The 16,148-nt window shown below is 40.5% G+C and overlaps 1 protein-coding gene across 1 annotated transcript in view; it reads right to left on the bottom strand.

The window, feature by feature from the left end:
• TTLL11 (tubulin tyrosine ligase like 11) overlaps positions 1-16,148 on the bottom strand; it is a gene marked incomplete at its 5' end in the record, with an annotated part of 39,278 nt that overhangs the window by 4,132 nt on the left and 18,998 nt on the right. Inside the window, 2 exons of the mRNA XM_027650288.1 lie at positions 1,888-2,003; positions 3,977-4,234. Coding sequence (XP_027506089.1) covers positions 1,888-2,003; positions 3,977-4,234 — 374 coding nt within the window. The remainder of the gene's footprint in view (positions 1-1,887; positions 2,004-3,976; positions 4,235-16,148) is intronic.

Here is a 16,148-nt window from a genome sequence, read left to right as displayed (position 1 = left end):
GGAAAAGGTGTTTACGGAGGGTTCAGAGCGCAGCGTTCCCTGGCATTCTTCAGGCATAACACCACCTCCTGTTCCGTGTGGCAGCAAGAACAAATGTGTATGTGCTGGGTGTGGACACTACAGTCGTCCTAGTTAACACCTTTTCATTTAAATGGCAGCCCTCCAGAATGCTCAGAAAGAGCAAGGTTGGTTTTGTATGTCACACACACGAGCTCACGGAGTGTCTCAGTGCAGGGTGAGCCCAGCCTGGGCTGTGGACAGTGATATTCCCTGTCACTGAGGTAGTTGCCTCAGCCTGGAATCCAGAGGCAAACTGGTACAGCAATAACCCATCTTAAGATATTGTACCATTAAACTGCTGTGATATCAGCCTTGATTTCTGCTGCCTCAATTACCAAAACCAAATCAGACTCACAGGAACACGCTGAGCACCAAGGAAAACAATCCAGCTGGAGAGAAAACCAAGTCTATGGCAGCAACTGCATCGAGTCTTTTCAACCCTGTGTTTTCAGAGATGGCCCTAACCCAAAGTTCACAGCAGTGTGCCATTTCAGTCTGCAGCACTGTAAAGATAACCCCATTACCAAGTATCACCTCCTAGAGATGTGAGTTCATTTGAAGTATTACTTCCTCTCTGCACAGGTACAAACCCTCGTGAAGGTGAGGAGGCCAATCTGTTCAGCCAAACCCAGCAATTCCACAACAGTGGTTTTGTTTCAGCTGAATGAAAAGCAAACAGCTGAAAGTGTGCAGTGCCAAAAAATGTCTGCTATAATAAAACTCTGCCCCTTCACAAACAAAAGTCCCCTGCAGAAGCCACATGCTGCAGTACAGACTCTTCAGGTGTTGTTCCATCATATCTCACTAATAACACATTACCACAGCCAAGGGGAAGAGGGGCTGTGTATTAACACTAATTATTGTATTTAAAACCTCGAAGTAATACCCACTCGAAATCTTAATTAAGAAGCCAGACCCCAATTGGTTGTGCAGAATGGCAGCCACAAGGCACAGTTAGAGCTGCTTTGTGCTTTAACTGGCTCTCCCAGTTTGAACAGACACTTAAGAAGATTATTTTAGGACGAGATATTGAAAGGTTTGGGGTTTTTAACTTAGTGTTGGCTTACTGATGCTGCAGGAAAGGCACCTTTTCAAAATATGACAATTACATTCTGAAGTATAATTTCTCTCAACCAAGGCTGCAGCTGGGGTCGTTTACAATCTTGGCTGTAAAACAGCTTCCAAAAGAATTGTTGAGTTATCTGAAAGCAGCAGCTGCCAGCTCAGTAAATTTTTTTATCAGTCATGGTGAGCTGCAGGCAGGGAAACCACCTCTGGTAGCACACACACTTTCTCCCCCAGAAGTGACACTCATGTGAAGCATATCATGAAAAAAGTTAGAAGCTGCTGTTTTAGAACAACAGAATTGTGACTGTCATGTTTAGAGCTGGGAGTGGGCCAAACACAAAGCCAACAGGAACAGGTGGGTACTTTGTCTTTTAACACCTAAAAAACATCTGGTTCATTGAGACTGTCAATAAATCTCTTAATTTCTGAAAGCCTGAAGATTCAGTTCCATGCCTACTACTTTTGCTAGTGAAATTTTATCAGCTAACCACAGAAAAGACAGACTCACCCTGAACTGCTAAATGCAAATACTTGTATTTTACACATCTGTGAAAGTGAGGTGACCCCAACCTACCTAAAGTAGTACTGCCCTGAAGGGTAACTGCCACAGAACTAACTATAAGAATTGGCTGTACACGTTCATGCCTCAGGTGCACATGCCTTGTTCCCATTTTATTGAATGTCTGAAGTGTGGTTAAGCTACCAAAATTGAAAAAAAATAACCCCAAAATCCAAAATCCATAGTTTTGGAATACAAACCTGTGTTACCTGATTCTTTGTGGTCAATTCCCATGCTGTTCCACCTCCTTGTGATATCAATGTACAGGATATCTACAGCAGCCATTGAAAAATTGCTGTTACTCAGTTTGCAGTTTCTGTTAAAAATAGACAAAATAAAGAAGAGATCCTGATTACATCCAAACTCACAAGTAAGGAAAAATTCTGCAAGGGCAACTGGGAGACCATGTTTGCAGACCCACTGTAACCTGCTCAGTCTAATAACACACACAGAGCAGATATCAAACAGACCAGCACTCATTAAGTGCTCGTATCTGAAAGGGAACAGGCCCAAACTCAGAATAGTTCAATTAAAAATATGACCTGACTGTTACACAGAGCTTTCTCCCAGGCTACTGCCAGTACTCTGAGGCTGTAACAGAATGGAATTAATTGGTCCATTGTGAACCCCCTCACAAATCTGCACAAGGCAAAGTTTGCACAGTGAAATACTCTTTTATTTGTCTGATTGATTCTGTTTGAAAAGGGGTGGAGGAAAACTTTCAGGCACAGCATTGCTTCTCCATGCCTGAACACAGAAGGGATTTACCCTGGTGGTACTGAACACTGCCTGGAGAGCAGCAGCACCCTGGATGGGCTGCTGGGGCTGTGGAGATCTGACACTCCTGCGTGCGGGTCCGCAGTGTGGTGCTGATCAGAAGATGGGAACTGGATGTGTGTCCAGGATTTCCAGATGTCTGGCAGCCTGGCTGCCACTAGTGCACATGCCAAAGAGCTGGCCAAAACTTCTACCCAGAAAAGAAAAAACAAAACAAAAAAACCCCACCCCAAACCTGGATAACTGAAAAGGCTCTCGCCCTACAAACCTCGGCAGAGCTCCCTTAAAATAGAGAGCAAGGTCTGGCCCAGACAGTCCCAAAAAACCTCAGGCAGCACCTAAGCAAGGACTAGAATCATATTCAGTGTTTCCCTTTTAGTTATTTTTTTAGAATTAAGAAAATATTGAAGGAGGACAGATTTTGATTATCCAGAATTTGGGTGGACAGTCTGTGCAAGCACTTGCCCACACACTCGTGCCCACACATGGAATCTCACTTGTGGAGCATTTTATTCCTGAAAAGTGATACAGCTCACAGAAATGTGACCTTCCTTCTGAAATGAGCAGCAATGACAGCACTTCAGAAAAGGGCCATATAGCTGGTATAGATCCTCTGGGAGGAAATAAACAAAATATCTGCCAATAATAAAAGGCTGAATTTAACATGCATTAAGAAACTGCAAATCCTATTTCACTGAGATAAGACAATTTATTTGAATATTCTTAAAAGGAAATGTTGGCATTTATTATGTGTTCCTGACAAGTGCCAAAATAAGGCTGGATTAAACAACAGAAAATACAGAACTGGATGCAATCCTGTGCTGGTCTGTGGATAGAGCAGATGCCTTCAGTCATTTTCTATATATCGTAATTTGTATAAACCAAATTGTTTAGATTCATTCCTGAATGCTAAATGCATCTGCATAGAAACAGGATCTGTGTTTTAAGAGTACATCTGCTGCTGCTGCTCATTTCTTTTGTCATAGTCAATCAAAGACAGAAAATGAGATATTTGGACCATGACTCGAACAGATATACCCATAAAAAACAACAAAAAAACCCTCCCAAGTAAAAAGAATGTGAAAGAAATAAATTGAGTTCCTTGTCATTGCATGGTGCAATTTCACAATGCGAATCCTTCGTGCACAGTGCATCAGGAACTGGCATTTGGGAATCCTTCCCGCGGGCTGGGGCACACGGCTGTGCCCCCACAGCCGCCACAATCACATCAAGTGACCCAATTTCAGTTGTCACTGTCTCACAATGGTATTTCTCCGATTTACTGGGAACGTGACATGTTGACAAAGGCTGCAAATTGTATCTGCCCAAGTATCACTGATCTGCTGTCAAATAAAGGCCCCACTCCCCACCAGACACGGATTCATAGGTCAGGTATTTCAGGAGCTCGGAATGACAAAAATGTATCTATTTTACAATAAAACAGGCAATGTTAGAAGGCATCACAAAACCTACATGTGCACCAATACTAGGGCCAGCTTTCATCCAACCAACCTTATAAAGGTCCGGAAACCCGTCGGCCCCAGCTTGGTCGTGCCTTTGACCCCCAGGAAGCGGATGAAGAGCGCGGCCACCCTGTCCACGAGCCGCAGGTAACTGAACTGCTTGGCGTACTTGGGGAACACCTGCTTGAGGCAGAGGGAGGGCAGTCCGGCCTCGGGGCTCCGGGGACCGTCCGGCTCCGGCCGCTCGGCCGGCACCGCATCCGGCAGCGACTCGCTCGATTCCGGCACGTGCTCCAAGCGCGGACACCTGCGGCACAGGATCACAGAGGGGCTTGGGTTGGGAGGGACCAAAGCTCATCCCATTCCATCCCATCTTCCACTGGAGCAGGCTGCTCGTGGTACTCGTGGTACTGCTGCACAGGTGGGACCCTCACACCGCGGGTCACAAAGCACCCGCTCTGTTAACAATATTATAATATTGTATAACAATACCGCTACAAAATTTTAAACTAATACCACTTCTTTTGTATCCACACTGATGTTGAATGTGATCACTTTTGAGACAGAAACCTAAAAAGTCTTTAAAAACAAATAGCAATCTTGGGCAGTGTTTTGATAAAGTTCCTCTTTGCTGCAGATGGTAAAGTAGAAAAATGATGTTGTTTTTGTCATTAGCTGAGTGAAGCTTAAAGTAACAAGTTATTAGTTTTGTTCATGCTCATGTAAGATGGGATGGTGGTTTCACTGCCATCAAACACCTGCCAAAAGAGTGAGAGGATGTACAGCCAAGACACAACAAGCACACAGGCTTCTATTTTTAATCTTAAAAGGTCTGTTCGTGAATCTAAAAATTCAAATCTTCAGCCAGTTGAACCAGACCTTGACCAAATGTGAAACCTTGTCCTCAGTAGGAGAGAGGGTTGTGCTGTTTGGAACATAATCTCGTTTTAATGACGCCTGGAAGCCCCAAACCCTTTCTCATTCTAAATTCAACAGCGTTTTAGATCATACATTATTCATTCATCATTAATGTATTTAGTTTAAAAATATAAAGCTTTACTTTAAAAGGCACAGAGCTGAGGAAATTTCATTTTTTATAGAAAACACTAAAGAGACTGTTAAAGGCATCAGCTTCAGAGGAATGAATTCTGGCTCCAGCACTGCCTGGCCATGGAGTGAGGCTGGAGTATTCTCCATCCCCCCTACTCATTGAAACAGGACTTGTGGAACAACAGCTCCTCATCTGCAAACCTGTGCTTTCTTCACAAATCTGTACCTGAAACACCTCTTAAATTCATATTTCTTATTAGAAAAGTATCAGTAGCTTTTTGTCTCATTCCTTTCCATTTATACATTGGGAAAGTCTGTAAAATATTTAAATCAGAACAAGAAAACTTAATTTAGTCTTCACTGCCAAATCTTGTATTTCCATTCAGTGAAAAAAAAAAAAAAAAACTTCTTTATTTGCTTTTGCGGGTTACTGCTTTTATAAAGTTTAATGATTTGTTTTCATTCTTTAGTTTCCTCCCCCAAGATTTCCTTACATTTCCTTTTCTAATGCACTAGGGTTTAATTAATATGACCATATAATTTGAATTCAAGTGAAAGGTATATTTTGCACTTTTATTGAAACTCAGACTTTTCAAAGCAAACCTGCACAGGAGCTTGTCCACACCTGCATTATGAACTGATACACAGACTTGCCTGCTCTGCACACTCACCTTCACTGACACCGATTATATTCAGGTACAATTCTCCACTGCTACCACAGGCACTACCTCAATGCAAGTTTATTCTCTGCATTATTCAATTGGTATGCCCCCACCTCGATGTGGTCTCAACACAACCAATGAAGACAAACTGCCTGGGCAGGTACAGCCAGGCACAGTGTCTATAGATACAGAATTTTCCTGTGATCTGCACGTCTTTGTAAGGAATCAGTGCACAGCCTTTTTTTTGCCCCAGCCCTTAGACAAATTACACTCCTTGCAATGCACCATTACGTTTTCCCCTGCATTTCACTGCCATCTGCCACCACCACACGGGTGAGGGCAATGACAGAACTCCCCAAGGGTCACACAGTCAAAGACCAGCGTGAGCTCCTTCCTCAGAGCAGAGCAGAAGAGACCAGGAAAGAAAAAGGAGGGGAAAAAAAGCACAGAGAAGGAGAGATTGTGTGAAGACTGCAAGAGGAAGGAGCCACAAAGAGCAGAAATACAGCTACAAGTCCAGCAACAGTGAAAATGTGAGGGGGATTTTCATCTCCATGTCTACCTTTAACTCATTATCAACTGGAAAATACGGAAGTACACATTTTTGTAATTTTATCTGCCGTGGAATCACAGAATGGTTTGGGATGGAAAGGACCTTAAAGACCCTCCAGTCCCACCCCTTGCCACGGGATGGGCACCTTCCACTAGCCCAGGTTGCTCCAGCCCCATCCAACCTGGCCTTGGACACTTCCAGGGGTGGGGCAGCCACAACTTCTCTGGGTAACCTGTCCCTGGAGAAGTTCTACAATGGGGTTGTGGAGGAGGGACCAGAAACTCCCCATCTCCAGAGAGAGAATCCTGCCCGGGTTCCCTCCATTAGCTCCTCTCTCACGGAATTCCCAACAGGCAAGGGGAGGAGAAGGAAGCTGAGCCCCACACTTTAAAGCTGCTCATTAGAATTAATTGTTTTGACTGACATAGCTGAGTCAGGCAAATGAATGAAAGGTCAAATATAAGGTAATGCTTCTGTTGCCACCCAGAAAAAAGCAAAGCTTAATTTACATACTAATGTCTGACCTCAATACATTAATTTCTCTAATTCTGCAGCTTATGACAGATCTTTCTTTAGAAATGATCAACTGTGGAGAAAATATTAACTGCAGCTTTAAAAAAAAAAAATTTAAATTTTAATAAAGCTTGTGGAAATGACATCTAAGACTACTTATCTTTTATACATGATTACTAATTTATTAATGTTTCCGCCATCTATGTTTTATCCTTTTCATTCTGACCAGCCTTAATCTTTATGCAAATACAAGTTGCTAAGGGACAAACAAATTTGCAACTACTAATTAAGGGCTTCAAAATTCACAGCATTTTGTATACTTGCACATAAAATTTCACTCTCAAATTCTCAGTCAATTGGGGTAAGAATCACAATATTAATATTTCTAAGAATGCTCACTTGCTATATTTTACATTTAGGGCATTGCTAGAAGTATAAATTAAGCAATTTCAGTATCAGCTTACAACTGCTTACCTAATAAAAGAAAATATTATGTTCTGGATTCTGAAGCTATAATTATTCCCTCAGCTGAGCCTCTATTCTCCAAGCAAGGACTATGTTAACATAGTTAAAAGCAAAGAATATTTTGCATGACAAATCTATCTATCCACCCATTTATCACCACAGAATATGGACCTCCCAAGGAACAGATCTGTGTTAGTACCTGAAGCGTGTAGTTACGAAATGTTTGTGTTCTCATTCACAGAAATAAATCATTTAGGAAACTAAGGTAAAGCCTGAGCAGTATCTCTGCATTATCAGCCATTCATGAATTTGCTTTTATGAACTAATCTCATTACTTGTATTAACACAGACTTCCAGCACTCCCAGGATGTCATAGCAAGAACAGTTTCATGGTTTGCCTGCATGTTGTGTGAGTAATCAGCTTTTGTTTTGTTCCGGCCACTGGTGAAGTGTCATTTGAAGAAAATGAATATTCATCCCCTCTTTGCCCTCTGGCAAAGTAAAAAAACATCAACAGCACAAGTATTTTCTCCTTTCATAGTTGCACAAAGATAAAAGTATTAAAACAATGTTAAACCCACAGAGTAAGAGATTTTTGACATTATGTTAGAAAAATTATTGCTCTTACATAGAGTTATTCAACACTTGGAGAATGCTTTGAGGCAGGCAAAGCAAGCCCAGTGAAGAGTCCATATTTCAAAGAGCAGAATCCATCAGATTAAACATAAGGATTGATAATCACCATGTTGTTGGCAGACAACGAACTTCTGATCATACCAAATACATTTTGAAAACACAGCAGCTGTTCTGTCTCTGGGAAGCACAAAGTGCTGAAAGCAGAATTTTGATCTCTCTCTCTGAGAGAAAAGGACCCATATCTCAGTTAGAGAAATCAACTGGGTAAATCTCTTCCCCTAAGATTTTAATGTTCTTGTGAGCACGACCAGTCCAACTTCCCTTGCAGCTTCCAGGCCTGGAATGGTGTTCACTGCGGAAGGGAGAGTTGGCAAAGGCATTTTAGGTGAATCCATGGATCAATTAAAAATGTATTCCATAGCTTTGGCATTTGCTTAACGAGACCAAAACAATTCATCAGACCCTTGGAAAAGTTAAACCCCTGCAGCCTGTCAGAGCCATCACAGCAGCTCTCACCCGCAGCGTCCGCCCCTTCCAGGCTTCCCATTCCTGTCCCAGGAGTGTTATTTCCTTGCCACAGCCATCGGTTCCCTTTCGGAGAGGGATGGTTCACTGCCTCTTCAGATTGATGGATTTATTATAAAAATAAACACTTCTCATTAAAGATTAAATGGCTTTTGGCAGAAAACAGACGACTGGAAGTTTGCGGCCCTCGCGCGGTGTTAATGAGCCTTTCCAAGATGCAGGAACTTGGCGTGGATCCTGATCTGCTCCACACCAAGGACACAGAGCCATGGATGAGAACATTACTGACAATTTCATTTCATATGCAGAAAAGACTAGAGCTCTGGTTTGAGAGATTTCTGTAGCCTTCCATAACACGTAGTTTAAATCATTAAAGAAGAAATGCATCTGAGGAATCTCAGGTGCTGAAAAAAACCCCAGCTATTTCCTAATTATTAATTGAGTTTACTTTACTTCCAACATTAAGAATAATGGTGATATCAGTCTGTATTAGCTACATATTTATTACTTTTAATGTAACAGAAGCAGTGAATGCTTATGCTATTACCTGTCAGCTGTGAGTGCTGCAGAAAATATGGCATTACTGTAATGAAATAATGGATAAGCAATGCATATCCTGCACCCAAAGACTTCATTCCACTGTAGCAAAAAATTATAATAGAACAAAGATCATTAAACATAGTCCCTGATACTTTATTTTTTGTGGAGGGAGCTGTTATTATTCCTAGTAGATTTATTTGTGTTCACTATTTGCTTTCAAGGTACTTATGTGCCTCATTATTTCTCCAGAGTTTCTTTTGTTACTTTAGAAAAATGTTCCTGTAAAATAATAATACAGGATAGTGCAAAGGCAAACCAGTTTTAAAGCCTGGGAATACACTGAAATTAGACCACCAAGTGTCTTACCAGAGAACAGAAAAAGAACTAAAACCCCAGGATATTTCTTCCCATGTGGAAATTATTCTTAGAAAGCACTTGTGCTTATGCTGGGACAGAAAAGGAGCTTTATCCTGTCATCCAACAGAGCAGAAAGCAGCAGTGCAATTGCATTTTATCAGCCTTAATCCTCCTATTAAAGCAGGTGAACTCTCATACACAAAATAACACTCCTGATGATTACACTGCTATTAAGTCATGTGGCTTTATGCTTTCATTTTGTGGCAACTGGGTGCTAGGCAGTTTTATTGCTGTCTCAGTTTTTCAGAGACTAGAGACCAATTATTACTTAAAAATAAGCCAATCATCTCTCTTGCTAAAAGATGACTAGCATCAGAAGTTAAATTATAGAGAACATCACTGCCCCCAATACATTAATTTCTGTCACTCTGTCACTGTAAAAATTTACAGCAGATATAATCTCTTTGAAGGGGGATCAAGTCATAGAAAGTACAAGCCTAGTTTTAAATAGAATTTTAATTTTAATGAAAGCTTCAGGGAATGATGTTTATGCTGCTTATCTTTCATACCTGGTGATTAAGTTAATTTATACTTAATGGAAGAGGATATTTCTAATCCCCAGACAGGCTCAACATCTGTCTGTGACTATGTTTTTGGAAGCCTTAAGCTGCTTGTGATTGATGTAATAAAACCAGGATCCTGCAGAACTGACACCTGAAGGATATCTGTAAGAGGGAAAATGTTATTTTTCTGCTCAATGCCTCTGCATAAGCCGAGCCAAAATCCCAAGCACTTAATTCTGCTGTCCCTTAAAAACCTGCTTTGCACTCCCTCACCATTATTTGAGTATAAACAGGGGAATAAGCAAACAGCTCTCAAATGTGTTTATGACTGAATATTCACACTCATTATGTGCAGTACCTGAGAGCACTAACTTTCTGATGGCCTGAAGCTAATGAGAATAATAAAGCTCCTGCAAAAATCAGTGAAATAAACCCCATTTTTTGTTAATTTTTCATTCCACGCCTATTTAAGACAAAATGTTAGCAAAAATAAATGCTTGCATTTACCCTATAATTACAACAGGGGAAAAAAAAGTATTGAAAAGCAGTAAACATCTTGCCAGGAAAAGATATAATTTTCAATTTTGTCCCAAGAAATCACAGTATTCATGTTGAAGAAAAAAAAAAATTGGTATTTCCAGCTGTCATGTATATCCATGTTATTTTAAATTCTAATTCTGAGAAGGCATCTGCACATAAGAACTTTCCATTGGTACTCAGGGATATAATCCAGGCATGAGCATTCATTTATTCCATTTCCCTGTTATCTGTTGAACACTGGGAAGTGGCCCAGGAGTGGGGACTCCAAGGAGGGATTTGGTTCTTTTATTAGTGAGGTGATGCACCTTAGTCTGCCCTTGGCTGATCGATTGGTTCTTACATCTTCCAGGCTGCAGGAAATCTTGATTGTTTTAAATCAATTTGTTCAGGAGTTGTGCCACCCCTGAGAGAACACAAAGCACACACTGAGACTCCAGAGTCACACCAGGAACTGGGAGATGGAACTGAAACCAAGACAAAGTATTCCAGGCTCCTCCCACAGATTTTATGTGAAACTATCACAGTTGGTCACAGTTTTAGTGACATATAACATAGGGATTGTAAAGATGGCAAGGAGGCAGGTAAGAAATAAGACATTTTTTTACTATATACATGTAGCCATGCTGTATATACAGACATAAATACACTATATACACTATATTTTCTCTTTACAGTATGCACTTGGACACTTATGCTATGAAAACTATCTGGTGGGAAGCAGTTTAGTATGGGAGAGATCACAGAAAATTAGAAGTTACTGGAGTTTACACCATACACCAACTGGAAAAATTAATTTAAAGGCAGAGTTGCTTCTGCACGGCACAAACACACTTGAGAAGGTAAAAGGGGAAAATGTCAAATTAAATAAACATATATCCTTCATTTTAGACAAGGCAATTAAGGTAATACCTGAAAATCAAATTTCATTCAAGAAGCATTTAACTGCAGGTTAATGATGGAAACTGTGCACATACAAAAGCCAGGGAAAAGCTTTATAGTGAAGAGTGTAGCTGAATCACTACTCCTGCAGTAAAATACCACCCAAAAACTAGATTATGTTAACAAGCCAGGGGGTACATAGAGGTGAAGATGATTTTGCTGATAGAAGGAACTCAGCTCAAATGATTAACATATTAAAGTGTCAGGAAAAAACAGTCTGCACTCCAGCCTAACTATTAATCACCTCCCCTGTATGAACATGGAAATTCAGTGAACCCCTTTGGACAGGGAAGGCACAGGCAGATGTTCCCTCTGCCCCAGACTTTAGGAGAGAGAAAAGAAGTGGTTTTAACTTCAAACCACAACAGCTTTCTTATGCTGACAAATAAAGAGGAAATTATAGGGGGTGGAAGGAGATGATACTTAAGGTGCCTTCCAATCCAGATCATTCTATGACAAAATGTATTGCAATTTCAGAACTGGTGGATGTTTGGTCACTGAGGGCAAAACAACTTGAGCCAAGTACTGGAAATTATCTGGAAATTAAGCTAATGTTCAACACAAACCCACTAACCCTTTTTAAGCTGAGGAGATGTCACCCTTGAAGGCTATATACAAGAAGCCCTGAATGGTGGAAGTAACATCCAAGAACATCAAGGACTTCCCTACAATATTATTTTTGCAAGCAGAGGTTATTGGAAAAGGTGAATGGCCTTAACTACCACAGTAATTTCATCCTCCCAAAGGTGCAGATAGCTGACTCCACCAAACACTTCAATAAGCACCTAATTACTTGATGAGTAAGGTCAAAACTGCTATTGTTTTACATCCAATGCAACTTGAGCAAATCTCTGACCACATTTAATCTGCATTCTCAGTGGTTGCAGCAGAGGCTTCCCACCAGCAACGCCTGGATACAGCACATCTGTATGCAACACAGCTCCCGGGCTGGCTTTGAACTACTGCTGACTTTATGGTTTAAAAAACAAAACAAAGCAGCACAAAAGCAGGTTCCTTTGTTAGAATTCAGCCAGAGCAGGAGCAGACACCAAAGGAGCTCCAGGATCCACGGTGGCAGTCCGGGAAGGAGGCAGTTCAGGGAAGTCAAAGGGCTCCTCCTGCCCCAGTCAGTGCTGCTGGGACAGTGCTGAGGGACACAAACTGCATCCAAATCTGCCTCAAGCCACATTCTGTTACCATCAAGACTCACTTACAATCTCTAATCAAATAACTGAATATAAGATATATTTAGACCCACTGCCTGACATTCACTTTGATGCCATGTGGAAGGACACTGAGCTGCCACCCCACTTTCCTGACCTTTTTCTTTTTGGGCAAACCTCAAAGATTTCAGCAACTCTTGTGGCTGCACTACAAAGACTAGAGGAAAGTGACATATTTTTCCTTTTCTCTGTATTTTATCACAAAGGTTTTCTTTTTATTTAAGAATCATTGTAATAGGGAAAAAAAAGGAAAAAAAGCTTTTTAATGATCAACTTAAAATGTAATATGGTGTGAATGTCTAAGAGATGTAATTGCTCCAGTATGTTTTGATACATTCAAATGTTTGGAAAGTTCAGATTTTATGGAGATATTTGTGACAGGTCACATTCCTCAATTCATCTCCAATGCTTCCTCTATCACTCATGAGAGATTTTAAAGAGCAAAAAGAAAAGAGATGTCAATATAGAAGTAATTAGATTAGCTGCATCTCAAAACATTGTGATTCAAGTCTAATTGGACAAACTAGTCTCCATTCCCAATTTGATAACACAAACCCAGAGCTGGGCTCACCCCTGAGCCGAGGGCACTGTGCACACCAATTACTGCTCAAGCACACGACAGGTTTGGGCCAATTAATTCCACACTGCTGAAAATGAAACCTTTTCAAATCCTGCAACCCATATCAATTCTTGTCCATTAAAATTTCTAAATGAACTGGGCCTGTCATCAGCTCACTTGCTCAGTACATTGTAAGCACTTCCAGCTGTCCCTCAATATGGGGTCATTGCAAGAGCTTCAGAATTCACTGAATTCAGTCTTTATGTGCAAGTTAAAATACAGCCTGTCCATTCAAGATGTGAGTGCTTGGAATACAATATGTGAGCAAACACAGACCTGCCTGCAAAACTGAACTATGAATAACAGCACTTTTTGCAATGGTGAAGGCTAAAATAGGAATAAATGTAAATTAATCTGTTGTCAAGTTATTTAATGCTGTGGTTGTGTGCATTCCAGTGATATTCCATAAGTTCTCCAGTTTACTAGTGAAGCATTGTAAAAATGAGAAGATGAAAATAACACTATCAAAGACTGATATTAAGAAAAACCCTTTTTAAATACTGAATATTCAAACAGCACATCGTGCACCAAATTAGGATATTGTGGAGAAAAATACAGTAACTCCAAGCACTCTGTATGGGAGAAAACCTTAGCAACCATCAGGGATATTTCCTGAGGAGTGCAGAAATCAGATCTAGAGTGTTCCAGAGAAGAAAATGGAAGCTTTTCTGTAATATTTTTATATAACAATACATAAACTGCCCTCATAATACCACGAAGAATAACAACAGGCCGTATCCTGAAGACTATGAATTTAGAAGGACTGGCAAGGCATGGGAGAAACAAGGCTCATCCTCATTTCTCAGCAGGAAAATGGGAGCAGAAGGAAAATGTTCTGTCTAAAGGTCACTGAATAAACTGCTGAATCAGGAACAGAAATTGCATCTTGTGTGTCCTAGTTCAGAGTTATTTTCACAAAATCAACTTTTCCTGTAATGGTTTGATAGAGAAAAACATTGAAGTGAATTACTGATTCCTGCTGTATCTATGCTAGGGATATGGTCCTAGCTATTTTTAAGAAGTATTATTATTATTATCCATTTTTAGTCATTTAAAACATATCAGATTATATTTCATATTAGAGTCACTTATTAATTATCTTTTGTGTGTTATGACTGCTGCCACAGCAGATTCAAATTATTTGCCTCTGTTCTGCACTCAGTATTGTATTTTCTGTTGTTCTACTACAACACTCTTGTGGCACTTTCCTCTAAGTGGCTCTTAAAACCTATGTAGAACTATCCTGTCAGGCAAGCACTACCAGATCCTTCCCTTCCCTTCATGGAGGGACATGGGAGTTTGAGAATTTCCACTTGGGCCTGTCCTAATCAATAGGAGAAAGCAGATAAATAACTGGAAAAGCAAGAACAGAGAGCAAGGATCAAGACACCACAACATCTGCTTCAGAAAACTGAACTGAATTGAGGCCAGGATGAGAAATAGCAGTAGAAATAAATACTCTCCAAGTACAGAAAAACAAAGTTAACATCTCAGTAATGTGAACTGAAGGAACATTGACAAACATCACATTTAAAAGTCTCCCTCACATGTCTAACCCATCAAAAGCTGCCCGGGCTAATGGAACAGACAAGAATTGATAGTGGAGCTGGCAGGTCGCCTGATGAAGGAATAAAGCAGAAAGCCCTCTAGGAAAGAGAAAGGGGCTAATTCAATGTGCTTGCAAAGGGCTTTGCCACAAAGAGCCTCAATATGAATGCTGGGTCATTTTGACTGATGGAGAAAAAAATTGTGTCAGCCTCCAAAATGAAGCAGAGGAGAAAGATCAATCTCCAGAAAGCCACACATATGAGTTTATTCACTCTCGGGCAGAAATAAGGCTTGGAATGAAGAGGTGGTGCTCGAGAGGCATTTGAATAGCTGCAAACCCCAGCAGATTTCCAAGGGATAGCAAAGGGATACAGGAATCAACCTCAAGCTCCAGCAAAAGTCAATTAGCAAATGGAAAACAAACCACTGATGCTGCCACAGCCGGGTTTGTTACGTGCTTATTTTGATAAGCACTAAACTCGCTTCATATAATGCAAAGGGCACCGACAGCCCTGAGTAATGAATCCCTGAGGAACAGAATCCAGTTGCTCACAGCAGTGGAAACTGAGATATGTTACAGCAAGCCTGAAGAACAGTCATTATTTTCTGATCAGTGATAGCTGCAGCACCAGCACCCTCCCATCCAGCCTCTCCATATGCCTGTGCACTGAGTTCCTGACCCTCTTAAACCACCCCTGTCACATAATCATAACCTCAGAATAGGGATAGTGAGATAAACACAGTAATAAATGGCAAGAATGACTTTATCATCAAAAAAATCTAGGATAATCATACTCTCGAGACAGCTCTGCACAGTGTATTTTCACATTTCCATTAAATATGACACAAACATCAGGGGAGGTTATGAAACTGAAGAAAAATATCTGGAAAATAAATGGGAGACAGCTGAACAGGTGATTTCCTGACTTTTTTTTTTTTCTTAAGGAAGTACAAAACTGATCCTCGACATCAAGAAATTAAGAATAGCACCAGGATTTGGAAAATATCTTTGGAACATACAAAAGAGATCCTTTACTGCAAGGCCTTTTTAAGTAAAGACCTCTTGCAGTTCAGTGACAAGGTCAGAGCCATCGGTCATTAGCACAGCAGGTGACGTCTCCTATAGAAGTTGCCACTGTAAAATAAGTCACATTTAAGTCAGAATGTCTGTTCAGTAGAATGCCCAGAAATTAATTCATGTTTTCATTAAATACAGATGACATTCTCCCCCCAGAAATTATTAATTTTGTCCTCTATCAGAGAAAGAAATCATTTAAAGTGAGAAAGTCATGTAATCCACACAGTGGAAAAAATGAACCATCTTTTTTGTGCAAGAGGAAGATCTTTTGAGTAGTAAGTTCTCTACAAAACCTTGACTGAATTTCTCCCTAACTACATAACTGTAAAAGAATAAAATAAAAAGCCAGTCTGACAGACATTAATATTTAGAGGGTGCTCTCAGAACAGAGTGACATTAGCCAGTGTTTG

This window comes from Corapipo altera, unplaced genomic scaffold (assembly GCF_003945725.1).
Source record: "Corapipo altera isolate COAL_440 unplaced genomic scaffold, ASM394572v1 268, whole genome shotgun sequence".
NCBI lineage: Eukaryota > Metazoa > Chordata > Aves > Passeriformes > Pipridae > Corapipo > Corapipo altera.
Note: the sequence above shows the minus strand (reverse complement) of the source record. Positions and strands in the feature narration are given on the sequence as shown.